Source organism: Diabrotica virgifera, chromosome 3, assembly GCF_917563875.1.
Source record: "Diabrotica virgifera virgifera chromosome 3, PGI_DIABVI_V3a".
NCBI lineage: Eukaryota > Metazoa > Arthropoda > Insecta > Coleoptera > Chrysomelidae > Diabrotica > Diabrotica virgifera.
In genome coordinates this window covers 166,327,330-166,345,423 of record NC_065445.1, presented here as the reverse complement: position 1 = coordinate 166,345,423, position 18,094 = coordinate 166,327,330, and the positions used below count along the sequence as shown (strand labels likewise).

At 33.3% G+C, this 18,094-nt stretch overlaps 1 protein-coding gene across 1 annotated transcript in view; it reads right to left on the bottom strand.

Annotated features, from left to right (window-relative positions):
- Positions 1-4,942: 4,942 nt before the first annotated feature.
- Positions 4,943-18,094, bottom strand: part of LOC114329450 (fatty acyl-CoA reductase wat) — a 241,967-nt gene continuing 228,815 nt past the window's right edge. The window contains exon 9 of the mRNA XM_028278562.2: positions 4,943-5,282. Coding sequence (XP_028134363.1) covers positions 5,183-5,282 — 100 coding nt within the window. The 3' untranslated portion in view covers positions 4,943-5,182. The remainder of the gene's footprint in view (positions 5,283-18,094) is intronic.

Sequence of the window (18,094 nt, the reverse complement as noted above, 5' to 3'; positions counted from 1 at the left end):
GGTAAAAAACTAAAATTAACTTTTATGAACATAAGTTCTTTAGAAAATGAATGTAACTTACGATTTTGGAACAGGCCTTGCAAAATACTTTGTCTCCACTTAGCTTTAACTCGGGAAAACACTTTATCCAAGCACTTTTGTGAATGGTAGACATATTTCAATTTAATATATACCAATCACTTCAAAAACACTAAATACGATACAACGTTTAATTTAAACAAATGTTGGCCGGAAACTGACAAAATAAATATTAGACCCTTAAAAGCAGGTAGGTACCTATGACTTGCTAAGCTAATAAAATAATATTTTTCTGGGAACACCCATAATTGTTAAATTCAGGTAGTAATGGGAAAGTCCAGATAGATAATAATGAGCGATAGATAGATAAATAACGAGCTCGTTCATATCGAAGTTATAAAATTCCAACTAAGAGAGGAAAATTTTAAACTTTTATATAATTTATTTTTAAAATATGCAAAATAAATCGTGTTTAGCTTAAATATGCAATGTTGTGTTTGTTGTCTGAAAATATGCAATATATGCATCTATATGCACTTTGCATATATTCCGCTCTCTACACCCTAGTTAACATAGCTTTTAATAAAAAATGTTGAAATTGAAAAAAAATAATTTTTGTTTTTTTTGCAGATTTCCAGATTTTTTGAATTTTTTATTCTTTTTTCTATATAACATTCTTGAGTTGTAATAGTTTGACTTTTAAATTTTGTTTTTTATTACATACTGAATAATTGGGAACATGTTAAACTTCTTTTAACCATTGGGAACATGTTAAACCCAGTTTTTAGGAAAAATCTAAGTGTCCGGTTAATTTTGCACCCCAGTATATATTTTATTTAAGTCATTTTTTTGATACAATACGTTCAGTTTTCGATTAGATATAGGAGACTGAAGTAAGTGTTAAAATCGACAACTTCGCTTAGTCCACTGTCGTTACTTAATCGCCGAATGACGGCGCGCGGAGGACGGAGCGATTGAATTAGAATCGGCGAGATTCAGGTGCATTAGCATGGGAAGTGGGCACTATCTGGTACTCGACGGAGCGCTGTGTTGCCATTTATATGCCGTATATCTAATTTAAAACTATTGTTGTTTAAATATTGAATGGGTTGCATATGTGAGTCCATATTAAATGTAGTAATGAAACAAAGACTTACTCACAATCATTTAATTATACTTTGACGACCGGTTTCGATCTCTACAATATTCAGATCATCTTCAGGTCGGCGTTACAAGTAGTTAAATGCTACAATTAAAGAAAACCAGAGTTAGAACATTGTCTGGTTGCACAAATGTTAATAGAAAGCTAAATTCGAAAACATTTTTTGAAATAAAGGTTTGCAACTGTTGACATTTCAGAAATGCGATACATACAAATACACACTTATGAGCAAAATATACTCATAAGCATGTATAAGCAAATGGATGCATACAGTTTATGAATATTTGTTGAAAAAGTTAAAAAATAAAATTTTTTAAAAATTAAAATAACTAATTAAAATATTAATCAAAATTAAATATGCATCCAAAATTCAAAAAATAATAATAATAAATAGTAATATTGCTCTGATCTACTTACATGCCGTTACTAAGTGGCAACGCATGCCTTGTAACGGCATGTAAGTAGATCAGAGCAATATTACTATCTATTATTATTATTTTTTTAATTTCGGAAGCATATTTAATTTTGATTAATATTTTAATTAGTTTTTTTAATTTTTAAAAAATTTTATTTTTTAACTTTTTCAACAAATATTCATAAACTGCATGCATCCATTTGCTTATACATGCTTATGAGTATCTGTTACTCATAAGTGTGTATTTGTATGTATCGCATTTCTGAAATGTCAACAGTTGCAAACCTTTATTTCAAAAAATGTTTTCGAATTTAGCTTTCTATTAACATTTGTGCAACCAGACAATGTTCTAACTCTGGTTTTCTTTAATTGTAGCATTTAACTACTTGTAACGCCGACCTGAAGATGATCTGAATAATGTAGAAATCGAAACCGGTCGTCAAAGTATAATTAAATGATTGTGAGTAAGTCTTTGTTTCATTACTACATTTATTGTTGTTTACTTGGGTTTATATGACTGCGGACACTTAATCCATTCGCCATCTTTAAAACTAAACATGCTGTATATTATTATAAATTACGTCAAAATTTACGTTTTAACGTTATATCACTATTAAAATATAAATAAAATAACAATTCTTATAGTAAATAATTAATTTATTAAAAATCTATGTACATCTTTACATTCATTATTTATAGACCTAAGAAATAAAGTAACAAATAGTATTTATAATCCGATAATATCCAATAATATTACATAGTTTTAGTTCACTGTCAAATAGTGGAGTCAATGAAGGTGGATATGAGTTATTACCTCAGATTTCGTTGAAACTCCATCGATTTTCATAAAAATTGGTGAGTGGTTAAAGGATACCTCAAGGAACAAAGGTAACATAGTGCCAACTTGCGCTTTTTTGCATTTTAGGGGTGAAATACACCCCTTTTTAAAAATTATTTTTTAGATTTCTGAAAGTGCAGTCACTGTAAGTTTTCACTTCCTATTTTGTTGAACCTTCATCGATTTTCATGAAAATCGGTAAGTAGTTAGAGGATACCTTAAGCAATAAAAGATATATAGCATCAACTTGCGCTCTTGCATTTTAGGGGTGTAATACACCCCTACTTTTTAAATTGTAAAAATGCAGATTTCCGCATTATGGCGCAAGTTATCTCGTTTAATTAAGAAAAATAATTTTTTTTTATATTTATGTGCATGAATTATATTTTTCTTTTAATTTTTCAAACCTTATAGCAACCAAAAATCCGAAAATTAACAAGTCGAAAATCACGAAAACCTTATTCTTCTATATTTCTGAAAGTGTAGTCACTGAATGTTTTCACCCACGATTTCTTTGAACCTTCATCGATTTTCATGAAAATTGTTGATTAGTTAGAGGATACTTCAAAAAACAAAAGTGATATGGCACCAAGTTGCGCTTTCTGCATTTTAGGGGTGAAATCCACCGTTTTTTTTTAATGATAACAATGCAGATTTCAGCATTCTGGCTCAAGCAATCTCGTTTAATTAATTGGTCACTTTTTGAATTTCATAATAACAATTTTTAATCTCGAGTTATTAAGACTTAAAAATGCCTATTTTCGCATTTTTCAAATTTTTAATCGCATATAACTCGACAACAATCAATTTTAGAGAAAATGACAGGAGATCTTTTTTGCTCAGAATGACAAAAATTATCTGAAAAAATATTGTTCGAAATGAAAAAATTATTGTGTGAATTTGTTTTAAAAAATTGTTTAAATAATTTTTCGACCACGGCTCCGCCCGGCACCCTGTGGATATGTTATAAGGACCTCTTTTTAAGTAGGTTTGTGTAAAAAAATCGAATCGGAATAATTTCGCTAGCGGGGGCGACGATACTGCCCGGTCTAGGAGTGTTTGGAGTTAAATGAAAGAAAGTATGAATGGGTGGATGAGAAAGCGTGCATAGATGAAAGTATGAATGACTGGAGTTGCTCGTAACTGCCAACTGACATTCTCTGGTTAGTTCCATCCTGGGTTGGGGGGCACCACGGTCGACCTACCCGCGCACTGGTTGAGCTAGACGGTCGCTTCACCGGCCTGTCTGGTGCGGGGCGTGGCGGAGAGGGCCGGTCGGCCAACCCATCCGTGGAATGCACGCTAAGAGTGCCAAAGGAGAGCTATGAGTAAGGTCGACGGGTCAGATATGCTTAATAAGAGCGGTTCCAGACTCTTCGGCTGAAGAAAGAGGAGGTGAGTTTAGTCGGTAGGCGGCTCGTGGTATAGATAGGGTGGGCCGAATCCGACACACCTGGGATACCTTCCTAGATGGTCTTAAGGAGATTCCCACCTAACAAAAAAAAAGGAACATCATGAGAAAGAGTCACTCATGTCACGGTTATCTGTGCTGTGAGTGCTTCAGGATCCTTCATCCCACCTCTTTTTATTTTCCTTCGACAACGTCACTCAACGCATTTAGAAAAAGATGGTCCACCCGGAGCTGTATATGAATATTATCGTAACGGTTGAACTAATGAAATCATATACATTAAATGGCTACGACATTTCATTGAGCACTCAAAATCTATTGCTTAACAACCTGTTCTCTTGATTATGGAGAACTACAATAGTCATTGTACTTAAGTAGGTTGGGAAGTGGCTAAAATAAATAATGTCATTCTGCTCTCTCTTTCACATCATTCATTACATCGCTTACAGCCTATGGATGTGACTTTTTTGGGCCGCTCAAGAGAGCCTACAACAAGGAATGCGACATGTTTAGAAAATAAAAAAATATGATAAAATTACAACATACGAGATTGCAGGACTATCCAACAAAGCTTATTCCATAGTAGCAAGCTTAGAAAAAGGAATCTCTGGCTTCAATGCCATAGGAATTTTTCCCATGAATCCTGATATATATTTTCAGAAGATTTTATTACTGTGGATGAAGATCATAACCAAGTTTAAGAGCAAGCAAGTTTGATTGCTGTTGTTCAATCGCAACAGGTAGCTACTGGTAAATCTGACCCACTTCCGTCTACATCTCGTGATACTGATGACTACAGAAACTGAAAGTGCATATAGGCTATTATTTGTTTTAAAGGGCTGATAATTCTCATATATGCAAGAAACGCCTTTTTGTGCAAAATATAAACCTCAAGTAGTACAGTTATCAGAGAAAATCCGAAAGAATCAATTCGTAAGCACCTAGTTTAGATCTCAATATTATTGAACATGAGGGTGACTCCAGCTTGAAAACAGCACAGAATCAATCACAACTTTCGAAAACAAGACCAGATCCTTAAATCAATTTTAGAAAAGCAGAATTAACCAAAATAATGTGATTTTTTAAATAATTGCTCAGTTTTGTTTAAGTATTTAATAAGATAATCAAGGTAAATATGAATATAATATAACTTATGTCACATATTTGTGGTATAAATCTTAAACTATAAAAATATTCATTTACCTATTAAAACATACATCTGCTACAACTTATTAAGAATATTAACAAGAATAAATATTCGTATCTACAGTTCTATATGTACAATGAAATAAACGGGTATATTACTGCCTTAACCATTCAACCAATGTCCCATGCTTCTTAATACACCAAAGATAATACCTTAGAACACACACTGAGAGCTGTACTGCAAACACAAAAGCTCAGAATGGCTTTTAGTCCATTGTGCAAGATGAAAAGCCTGAAAAAAAGTTAAATATTATTATTATTGAAATGTACTGAAGTGAATAATATCATAATGTATAAAAAGCTTTCCTATTTTTGCACTAAGACAGTATTGTTCTGTAACCTTCTCTCTATGGCATTACAGTTTTCGTTAAATGTAAGTATGTCTACGAATATATCACAATTGTCATCTCTACACCGTTCTATGAGTGTTTGTATATAGTATAGTATACGCTGTGAGCTCGTACGTAGAGGGGATATTTACAAATTCGCGAACGCCAGTAGTGACAAGTTTGTAAACGTTTACTGGAAATTTGACATAAATGTCAAAGTGATTAATTTAAAATTAAAATTAAAAACATTAATTATAAACAATATTAGTTGGTCAAAGCTGTGGTATAGTTCAAGCAATCTATATAGTGTAATAGGTAAGATTTGTAGCTTTCTTTGGGTTGTTCTTCTTTAATATTAGGCCGGCAGCTGGTGTTTTCTGGTAATTAAATATGTAGTTAAAAATATTTATTTATACTTAGGTAAATACCGTTAAAGCAGGACATAATATTGTATGTGTTAAAATTAATTTTATCAATTTTTTAATAACATTTAACCTCACAGGGACCTCCCTCTTACCGCACGCTTGCATTAATAACTGATGTAGAATAGCTTTTATAATTAATCTTGTTATTGTTAGAATTACTGATACTAAAAGAACTTTATAAAAACACAGTTAGATCTAAAATTACTTTAGGTATACAGTTCAAAACTTTAAAATTCAGCACAAAATGCAAGCATGTCCCCGCTCTTTTTTTTATTAAAAATACAAAATCTAAAAATATTTTTTTAACTGAGTCTTTTCATTAGTACACTTATGCTTGGAAAATGAATTGCACAACACAACAATTAAAATACTGATACACTTAACTCATTTTCTCCTTCTTCCGTATTTTCTTCGTCACTATCATCGCCCAATTCAATAATAAATTTATTTCCACCATTAATGTGGAAGTGCCCAATCTTCTTATAATATTCTTCCACTTTGATCACTTTGGCGATTCTTTTCTGCCAGTCTACTTTGGTCATATTGGCTACTTCTTTTTTAATGATCTCAATTACCTTTTTGTCAAATTTAGGAAATGTATTTGAACGCCTTATACTTGGTTTTAATTGTCCCCAAATTAACTCAATAGGATTGAAAACACAAAAGTAGGGGGGAAGTCTCAATATAGTGTGTCCATGCTTTTCGGCAATACTCTCTAGAGCGTATAATTTTCTAAATTGCTTTGTGTGTAGAACTTCAATAAGTTGTTTTTTTGTGTAAAAATCTTCGAAATACAAATCATTTTCCATTAAAAAATTTTGTAGGTCAGCTTTCTTTGAAGATGTATTTGGTATTTTAGTGAGTTGTCGGGAATGATAGGAAGCGTTGTCAAGCACTATTACGCTGTTTTTCTCCAAGTTTGGGATCAGCGAGTTTTCAAACCAATCTTCAAAAATGTCAGCTTCCATATTCTTGTGGTAGTCAACGTTACAATCTTCCATTTTCTTCCCACATAATTTTAAAGCATTCGGAACCCATCCCTCACTTCCTCCGCAATGTACAATAATTAGTCGCGAGCCTTTATTTGCAGGCATTTCTGGTATGCACATGCTTGAACCATCTGTCCATCCTTTCTTTACTGTATCGTGGGTATCATACCAAGTTTCATCTAAATAATAAATTCTCCTATTTTCTTGCCTATATTTAGTAATTTCTTCTAGGTACATATTACGTCTGTTGACTATTCTTTGGCTTTCCATAATTGCTTGACGTTTATTTATTTTTTTGAACTTAAAGCCCATTTTTTTTATCGAATTTTGAAGAGTTTTCTCACAGCAGTTCATATTTCGACCGGTTGTTTCCAATTTCTTTCTTATTATTTCTATTGTAGGTATTTCATTGCTTTTGTAGCAGTCGTATATTGTGGTTTTCAATAGTTTTACAAGTGAGGGATTTAAAGGTCTTGAAAATTTGTAGTCACATCGTTTCTTGCGATGATAGGGTTCATTTTTAACTATTTTATATACAGTAGAAAGTGGAATTTCTGTTAAATCAGAGGTGGCTTGTGCCAATAGTGTTTCATCGAAGCCGAATTTCGTACGTAGATTTTTGTATACATTCAAACATACTTGCTGTGTTTCTGCATTTAAATGCATTCGAATCTTCTTTACGATCTCTTTTTTTTTAGTAATTACATTCACACTAGCACTGGCAATTTCTACAATATCAGCGTTATCGTACGCGATATTTACATTATCCCACGGGCGCCACATCACTATTCACATTAATTAAATTACAATAATCAACACTTGACACTCTCCAAACGAAATACTAAACCAATATTCAAAATAATTACAGCAAACAAAACACTCGTATCACTTAACACACGTACACTCCAGTACTAATACACTGCTAGGCTACCGAACTAAAACTAATCTTTTGCACGAAACTTGTGAATAGATATGCGGGAGGTCTGGCCGTAAAAACACAGATGCTTTCACAAAGGGCCGCTTCTTAAACGTTTGACCTAACATCTATATTTGAAGAATATCATATTTCACCGGCTTAAAGCTATTCTACAGTATTTTTTACTTGGACAATATATATTTTTAACTTAAATATACTTACGTTTTAAATACTGAATTTAAGTTTTTTTGATGTTCCGTAATATCTAATTATAAATAATCTATTATAATCTTAGCGCCATCTACACGATTATTGTCAAAGTATCCGAAGTAAGAAATTGATATTTTATCAATAGAACGTCAAAATGATTAGAAAAATCTTAAAAAAATCGATTACAATTTAATTACTTTTTTGCGTTGTAAATATTAAGCGATAACAATTAAATAATAAATTTAAACATTACCGGTAAAAGTTGAATTAGTAACCGCTAGGAGCGACACCAGCGAAGCTCAGAGCGTATACGCTGTGAGCTCGTACGTAGAGGGGATATTTATAAATTCGCGAACGCCAGTAGTGGCAAGTCTGTAAACGTTTACCGGAAATTTGACATAAATGTCAAAGTGATTAATTTAAAATTAAAATTAAAAACATTAATTATAAACAATATTAGTTGGTCAAAGCTGTGGTATATATTTTTACCTTAAATATACTTACGTTTTAAATACTGAATTTACGTTTTTTTAATGTTCAGTAATATGTAATTATAAATTAATCAGCGCCATCTACACGATAATTGTGAAAGTATCCGAAGTAAGAAATTAATATTTCATCAATAGAACGTCAAAATGATTAGCAAAATCTTAAAAAAATCGAGTACAATTTAATTATTTTTTGTGTTGTAAATATTAAGCGATAACAATTTAATAATAAATTTAAAAATTACCAGTGAAAGTTGAATTAGTAATCCGCCAGGAGCGACACCAGCGAAGCTCAGAGCGCATAGTTGATCCAAAAGATGGCATAACCCAGACATCCAAAGTGAAAGTTATCCTTCAACACCAAATTGTTCTATATGGTCCACACAATGTCCAGAAAAAAGTCACACCATTTTGAGCGTCGGGTTTGGGGGGGGGGAGAGGGGGGAGAAATTGGTAAATTCGTAGTTTTTTAAAGTTTTTCGCCAATATTTCTAAAACTATGCCGTTTAGCATGAACAACCTTATATACAAAATTGTTCTACATTAAATTTGAAATAAAAAAGGCCCTATGCATAATCTTTCTAAAATGAATGGTTCCAATGTTACGGAGGTAGTATAGTATAACTGGTCCAAAAAAAGGCCTAACCCAAACATCCAAAGTAAACGTTTTCCTCCAATACCAAAATGTTCTATATGGTCCACATATTGTTCAGTAAAAAGTTACACCATTTTGAGCGTCCGGTTTGGGAGGGAGATGGGAGAGAAGCCGGTAAATTAGTAGTTTTTTTAAGTTTGTCGTCAATATTTCTAAAACTATGCTGTAGCGTAAACAATGTTAGATACAAAAATGTTTTACATGAAATTTAAAACAAAAAATGTTGGATGCATAATTGTTATAAAATCAATGGTTCCAGAGTTACGGAGGGTGAAAAGTCGAGGTTTTCGATACTTTTTATATTTTTTGGGCAATATTTATGATATAACTATACCAAAAACCCAGACATCCAAAGTGAAAGTTATCCTCCAACACCAAATTATTCTATATGGTCCACATAATGTTCAGGAAAAAGTTACACCATTTTGAGCGTCGGGTTTGGGGGGGAGAGGGGGTAAATATATAAAGTATCGAAAACCTCTACTTTTCACCCTCCAGAACTCTGGAACCGCTGATTTTATAACAATTATGTATAGAACCTTTTTTGTGTTTAATTTTATGTAGAACATTTTTCTATAGATCATTCCTTACGGTAAAGCATAGTTTTAGAAATATTGACGAAAAACTTAAAAAAACTACTAATTTACCGACTTCTCCCCCCATCTCCCCCTCAAACCGGACGCTCAAAATGGTGTAACTTTTTACTGAACAATATGTGGACCATATAGAACAATTTGGTGTTGAAGGAAAACTTTTACTTTGGATGTCTGGGTTAGGCCTTTTTTTGGACCAATTATATTATACTACCTCCGTAACTTTGGAACCGTTCATTTTAGAAGGGTTATGCATAGGGCCTTTTTTATTTCAAATTTAATGTAGAACAATTTTGTGTAGAGGGTTGTTTATGCTAAACCGCTTAGTTTTAGAAATATTGACGAAAAACGTAAAAAACTACGAATTTGCACATTTCTCCTCCCTCTCCCCCCCAAACCCGACGCTCAAAATGGTGTGACTTTTTTCTGAACATTATGTGGACATATAGAACAATTTGGTGTTGGAGGATAACTTTCACTTTGGATGTCTGGGTTGGGTCTAACTATATCGTAATAATAAATGTTGCCTCTCTAGTGCCAAAGCTTTTTCTAAATTCCAGTTGGTTTTCTGTTATTCTATCAATTTTGTTTGTAGACACGTTTATGTATCACTTGCAAGAATATTTTAAAAAAATCGTTCATCAAGCTGATCGTCTACATCAAAGATTATACAAAAAATGTGAATGCAAATGGGACATCAGTGATTCTTAGTTCGGGTTTAGGCAAGGTTTAGGAACAAGAGAAACAACAGTAGCAACAAAGGTGCTGGTCCAAAATTGTTACGATCAGAGGAAGGACGTGGTCCTATGCCTTTTAGATCACGAAAAAGCGTTTAATCGTGTCCAACACCACAAATTAATGCAGATCCATAAGGAAACTTTATATAGACCCAAAAGACATAAGATGCATTTAAAACTTGTACTGGTATCAAACGGCACAATTAAAAATAGACAATTCTATATCCAAACCCATACATATAAGAAGGTGATGACAGGGATGTGTGCTTTCCCCTCTTTTATTTAATATTTATTCGGAAGCTATATTTCAAGAGTCTTGGGAAGATGCAGAGATGAGAATCAAAGTAAATGGAGTATTGATCAACAACATACGATATACTGATGATGGTGCCTTAATTTGTGACAACATAGTCGATCTTCAACAACTTGTCACTACAATCAGAAAATACAGTAAGCGAATGGGATTAGAGATTAATACCAAAAAGACCAAATCCATGATCATCTCCACAATCTTGGATGTACTTGAAAACTCCACCATTACACTGAATACCAAGTCCATTGAAAGAGTGAACAAATTTAAATACTTGGGAACGTGGCTTTTTGAAGATTGGGCATCGAACAGAGAAGTAAAATGTGGCATTGAGCAAGCTCGACGAGCTTTCGTAATATTCAGGAAGGTACTGACTTGTTCAGAGTTGTATCTTCAACTGAGACTAAGGCTTACTAAGTGCTACGTATGGTCGGTACTGCTATATGGCGTAGAGGGATTAGAAGCCTTAGAAGCCTAAAGATACTATGGACGGCAAAAGTCACAAATGTAGATGTCCTTAAGAGAATCAACAAAGAACGTTAACTTTTCGAAACCATCAAGAAAAGGAAAACGGCATTATCTGGGTCACATCATGCGAATCGAAAAATAACATTTCCTTCGACTTACAATCGAGGGTAAAATTGAAGGCAAGAGAGGAATAGGACGCAAGAAAATGTCCTAGCTCCGGAACATAAGGCAATGGACAGGGATTAACATCTGATCCACATTGCAAGAAACAGAGGATTAATGGGAAATGTGATCGCTAACATCCATTAGTGGACATCTGAAGAAGATGAAGAAACCGATCGTTCTATACTCTTCACATTTCATTGTGTTGGATTTTTTTGGGTATTGGGATGAACTCAGGTATTAGCAATTCTTACGGAATTTACCCGGTATAGTTTTCACTGAATAATAATTCTACTAGTATATTAAGGTGGATCTCGATTATTAGTTTTAAGATTTCTATATTTATTTTATCCAGTCCCATGGCTTTACCATTTTTGAGTGAGTCAAGTGCGAAAAAGACGCACTATAGCACAGACCATACATACTTATAGACGTTTCACGGCCATGTTAATCTTTCGGATCGAATTAACGCCATCTCTTGATTGGAATGGGAACTAAATTGACTAATTTTAGTTACGTGGGAATTTCAAATTATAAGTTTTGGGGGATTTTTGATGAAATTTCGCAGGAAATTAAAACAACAGAAGGACAATTCAATGTTTTATTCAATATTTTCCTGAAAACCTCAAATATTCCAAATTGTTTTCAAAATGCTAAACACTACTCCCAAGTGTCACGTGAAAGCACTGATGTGTAATATTGAGTTGAATGAAAATTTTTGAAAGAATCTTGTAGGATGATTGTTTAGATAAATATTACCTTATAATCTTTTACAAACTTCCAAAAATATATAGGCCCGAAATGTTGATGACACACTTGTCTATTAAAATAAACTGTTTTGATTATATTGTTTTTTTAAATGTGGAGAAACACAACACGGGATGATCAATGTAAACTAAAAATTCTACTCATTAAAACGGACAGGAAGTTAATACAATTGATTATTGATTAAAATTGTGATTAAATCTAATTAAAAACGTAACACCACTATAATAAAATAATTAAGCCACAAACTGTGAAATTAAAAGTAAATAACAAATTAATTTAATTTTCAACTGTCAGTTGTTAAATATGACAAGAGAATTGACTGACAGCGACATCTCTTGATTGGAATGGTAACTAATTTGCTGTCTTGACCTTGACAATTTACGTGAAACGTCTATGAGTATGTATGGTTTGTGCACTATAGCGCGGCGCGCCGTGGAAACTGTAATATCGAGTGGACGAGCATAAATAACAATTAAAAACAACGATCTAATTAAAATAAACCCCGATTTCAACAACTTCAATCTAGGCACTAGACTTCATAAACACCAATTTACATATGAAAACTTAAAAAAGGGGGTAAACCGTGTAGTTGGCTGTATACCTTCAATATAACAACGTGGAATGATCCAAGCAACATATGATCTGTAAAATTTTAAGACATCGACTTCATGTCGACCACTTTTTAATATAGAATGTAACAATGATGTAATTTAGAGGGTTTTATACCTATTGAAGTGGCTAGTCTCAATTACTTGTACACTTGACGTTTACACTGATGATGGTCAGTTTGACCGAAAATGTTTTGTACTTCCACTCCTTTGTGGATAAGTTTTTAAGATTTTTTAATAAATTCATATGCCTACATACAGCAGAAGTGTTTACGTCATTCCACGTTTTACATATGAGTTTTCAAGCCTCGAAAATGAGTATTTTTGCATCATCATCATTCTCTTTGCCTTATCCCTATGCGGGGTCGGCTTTTCTAATTGCATTTCTCCACACAGCTCTATCTTGGGCCATAGCAATGTTAATCCCCTTTACCAACATGTTCTGCCTTATCGTCTCCCCCCAGGTCTTCTTTGGTCTTCCTCTACTACTCCTTCCAGGAATCTGCACTTCAGCTATTCTTCGTATTGGGTGATTAATGTCTCGACGTTGAACATGCATATTACCTTGCAGTCCTTGCATCTTAAACCTATGCTCTCTCATTTTGGCATCAATTGGTGCCACACCTAGACTTCCCCTAATATACTCATTTCTAATTTTATCCTTCTTTGTCACTCCACTCATCCATCTAAACATTCTCATTTCCGCCACATGCATTCGTTGTTCCTCTTTCTTTTTCACTGCCCAACATTCAGTTCCGTGCATCATAGCCAGTCTTATGGCTGTTTTATAGAATTTTCCCTTCAGTTTTATTGGAATTTTTCTGTCACACAACACACCACTCGCTTCTTTCCACTTCATCCATCTAGCCCTAATTCTACTGTATACGTATAGGTTTGAATACGCTTCTGCTTTAGCTTTTGCTACTGCTACTTTCGCTTCCTTTTTGGCGACATTATAGTTTTGAAGATCTACGTCCGATCTGGTTTCTTGCCACTTTTTATATAATTTTCCCTTCTCTTTTATTTTTCCTTGTACTTCATTTGACCACCACCAAGTCTCTTTATCCTCAAACTTCTTTCCTGACGTTTTCCCAAGTATTTCAATAGCCGCCTCTCTAATAATATTGGCCATTTTTCTACAAATTGTGTTAGGGTTTCCTTTCATGTTCCAACATATTTTTTCTACTATTCTTTCCCTGAATAGACCTTCCTTCTCATCTTTTAGCATCCACCACTTGATTTTTTGTGGTCCTCTTCGATATTTTTCTTTGGTTTCGCTTTTTACTTCGATGTCCAGAACAAGCAACTTATGTTGTTGGCTTACTGTCTTACTAATTATTACCTTGCAGTCCTTGCATCCACGTATGTCTTCTTTCCTTATCATGAAGTAGTCGTAGTAGTTTTGTAGGTAATAAGTTGAGTTTCTCTCTTTTTAAAGAATGTGTTAACAATCGCCATATCCAATGCTGTTGCTAATTCTAGCATGTCATCTCCAGCTTCATTTTTAGTTCCAAAGCCTAATCCTATATTGTTTCATATCCTGTCTTGGCTTGGCCCACATGTGCATTGAAATGACCTCCTATTATAACTTTCTTCTCTGCTGGAATATCACTCAGTACGTCTCCTAATTGGTCATAGAAAGCTCTTCTTTCATTCTCACCCAGATCTGTTTGAGGAGCATACACACACACACACACAACATTAAATACCTCTTTATTAATAACAAATTTCACTGACATCGTTCTATCACTCGTTCTTACAAACTTCTACTACGTTATCTTTCATTTCACTAATAGCAATTATACCAACTCCATTTCTAGTTTTGCTACTCCCTACATACCACAATTTATATCCATCACCTAGTTCTTTCGCCCTTTGTCCTTTCCAGCTAGTTTCTTGAATACAAACAATTTGAACTCTTCTTCGTTTGAGCGCATCCACTAACTCCAGACTCTTACCTGTATGACTACCAAGATTCAAGACCCTATCCTGATTTTTCTAACCTGTAATGGTGTTCCCCCTGAGATAGTCCTCACCCGGAGATCCGAACGGATGGCTCATTTTACTTCCGGACCATTTTACCTCAGGAGATGCCATCATTTCAGTATAAGTTTTTATTGCGTTTGGAGAAGGTCTTTTCATTATTATGGCCTGAAAAGATTTTTGGATATTTGATGCCTGAATGCCTTTTCTATCAGCACCATACCCTGCCCTGCACGTTTAGCCAATACACCACCAATGCAACCAAAGTGCAGTATTACCCCACACCCGCCTGCATTTTTCTGTATAGGCCAGGATCCCTACTGTAAGGACTGCCGTATAAGCCAATGTATTGTTGCCCGTATCCCGCCACTAGGAGGCACGTACTTTATTCGGGATACCATAAAAAATAGTATTGCAAAAAATAGAAAATGAGTATTTTTGCATTTTTCAGAATTTAAGTCACTTATAACACAAACTATTAATTTTAGAGAAAAATTACACGAGACCATTATTTATTTAGAATGACCCAAAAACCTTAAAGAGTTATCTGGAGCAAAAAAGTGAGTTTTGGAAGTTGTTTAAAAAATTGATTAACAATTTCCGCCCAAAAATTTTGCCTGGTACACTTAGATTTGTTTGAACAGGAATCCGCAAAAAAAACGGGTCAGAAATTTTTTCATACGGGAGAGGCCTCACAACGTGGACTATGTGCAATTTCAATTAAGGCCGTGGGTACATAATTCGCAAATATTTTACGGGTATCCCTACCTTTTCTGTCTTTACATGCCAAATTACGTGTAGTGAAATTCACACTGGTATGGATATGTAAATATTACTAGAATGTCATTTTACTTGACAATGTCATAACTAACTTAAAGAGATGGCTTTTGAATGTTCTTGGATAACTGTTATTTTTTGTATAATTGCAAATTATTAATTCAGTTAATAAATGTGATAATTTTTTCACTAATCATGTATTCAGTGATTGTCATAATTTATAATATCGACGGGTTTTTGACAAAACATCGTAAGCATCAATTTTCCGAAAATGGGATTTTTATCTTAAATAGTTCCTTACGATAGTATACAGCTAATTAAAAATTATTTTTTTCCTAATAACATCCGAATTGTCTAAAATTGAATTTAATGTTTATCGTAACCACCGCATTTCAAACTCATTTTGTGCCTATGGTATCGTAAACGCCAAGGTAGTACCGACAGTTGATGGTAAACGCCATCAATCTTGTCGTTTACGTTTGGATATTTTGCCGCTTAAGATAAGATTCAATGACCAAAATGACCGTTAGGATTACTCAGTGTTATCTTAAATGTGTTAGAATTCAGTGGAAATTTTATTTCGCTCCAACAATTTAAAACGAAAATAGTGGTAGTTTTTAAAAATCCTTTTATTCAATAGATGCGGTAAGTTTTTAATACTTGTTTTTATGGTTTATTGTCTTTTTCATAGAATTTGAAGTCTAATTTACTAATTTGGTAATGACGTAACCTATGGTTTTTAGTTGTTCTTGTGCACATATCATAAATATTATATTTGCAACAAAAATATATCAACTTAGTAGTAAATATATCAACGTAGTAAGTTCACTGAAACCTGAAACAAATGTAGGGGAGTCAATATAGAACGAACATTGAAACATAGTTTTTAATTCCAAACAACTTTTTTTATTAACAATTTTCGATATTGTGAAATATAAAGCTACTTTACTCTTGAACAAGATTCACATTTTTTGACATACCTCGTATGAAATTAATGAAATTTAATATCTGATAAGTAGTTTTTTTAAACTAATAATAAAAAGTAATCAATAGGTTCCAAGTTATGCAGACATACTGTGTAAGAGCTCAAAAACAATTACATTTATACATTTTTAAGCTTGTTATTATTTAGGTAAGTTGTAGGTACAGAAAAAGGTTTTGATGACTTTGTACCAACATTTTTTTAACTGATATTTTTCGGTTATTGTATTACCTACATTTGTTTTATCTTTCTTAATTTTCTCAAAAAGATGTTGTTCATTTCATGTCTAACGCAAAATAATTTAGTGCAGTTTAAAGATTACACCTTAAGCTTTAAAAAACACATAAACCTATGTCGGAAACATGTCATACCACAGGAGTTTGTGCAAGAATATGAAGAGTTAAGTTACAAAAGTGAAATTCCTGACACATTGGCAGAAACTGACGAAGAATATCAGAGTGTCACATATTAATATATGTATTAAATTTTATTTTTCTTTGTCGATTTTTGTCATGAGTCATGAATAATATTTTTCCTCTTAAGATACTTACGTTATTGATGAATATTCATTTATAAATTGATACCTTAAAACTATCGATGTTTATCTTAAGCGACAAGCTTCAACTAAAATTTACACAGACAAGGTCTCACAAAGTATCGTGTGCTACATAATTTAATTAAAGAATGTTATATTACAGTTTTTTTCTTTAAGTATTATCTTTTTTTATGTACTAATTTATCACAGTTTCAAAATTTTAATTATATTAACCGAAAAGTCGGTAGAAGAAAAAGTCGCCTCCTGTAAAATTTGCGTTTTGTCGGTTACGATGTTTTGTCAAAAAGCCATCGATATGTACCTACAACAAAAACTAATACTCGATCGAGAAAAGAGGAAAAGTGTTAAAGTGATTTTTTAATAATATATTGTTACTATGGAACGCTCACAATTTTGAACAACTTTAACCACAAAATACATGGATCACAGAATATAATATTATCCTGATGTATTCTCTGCTTGGGTCTTCCACAAATAATACACAATAAATAACTTTTTATTAAGTTCACGTCTTAAATCAATTATTTATCAAATACACAATAGGTTTGTTCCAACTCGATACAACACCGTTCTTGAACGGTTACGAGTATGCGCAGTAACGAAAAATGTGTTACTGCGCATAATTATTCGTTATTGCGCATGCGCGTAACGATTCAAGAACGGTTTTGTACCGAGTTGGAACAAACCTTATATAGCAATATTATTTAATCAACAACTGAAAATATTCCCGTTTCATGTCAAATATTTAAAATTGTCACTGATTGTCAGGGTCTGACTCAGTGGCCGCAGGCCTTATTTTTATGCAGAAACATATTTTTTTATATTTAAACCGTTTTAATGCCCGTTCATTTTTTGTGTGTATTTCTTTTCTCTTTATAAATTATATAAAATCTGGCAACTGTGCAGTGTAGTACAACCCTCGCCACAGTCACCACTCACAGCGGACGGGATGATCGCATCATGCCAAAAGAAGCTCGGAGCCATTGTCCTAGATGGCTCGGCTGAAAAGAGAAAGATTTTACGGACATTCTATGTAACTGGCAGAGATAGAGCTATATTGCACTTTTAATACACGTTTAAATGAGCCT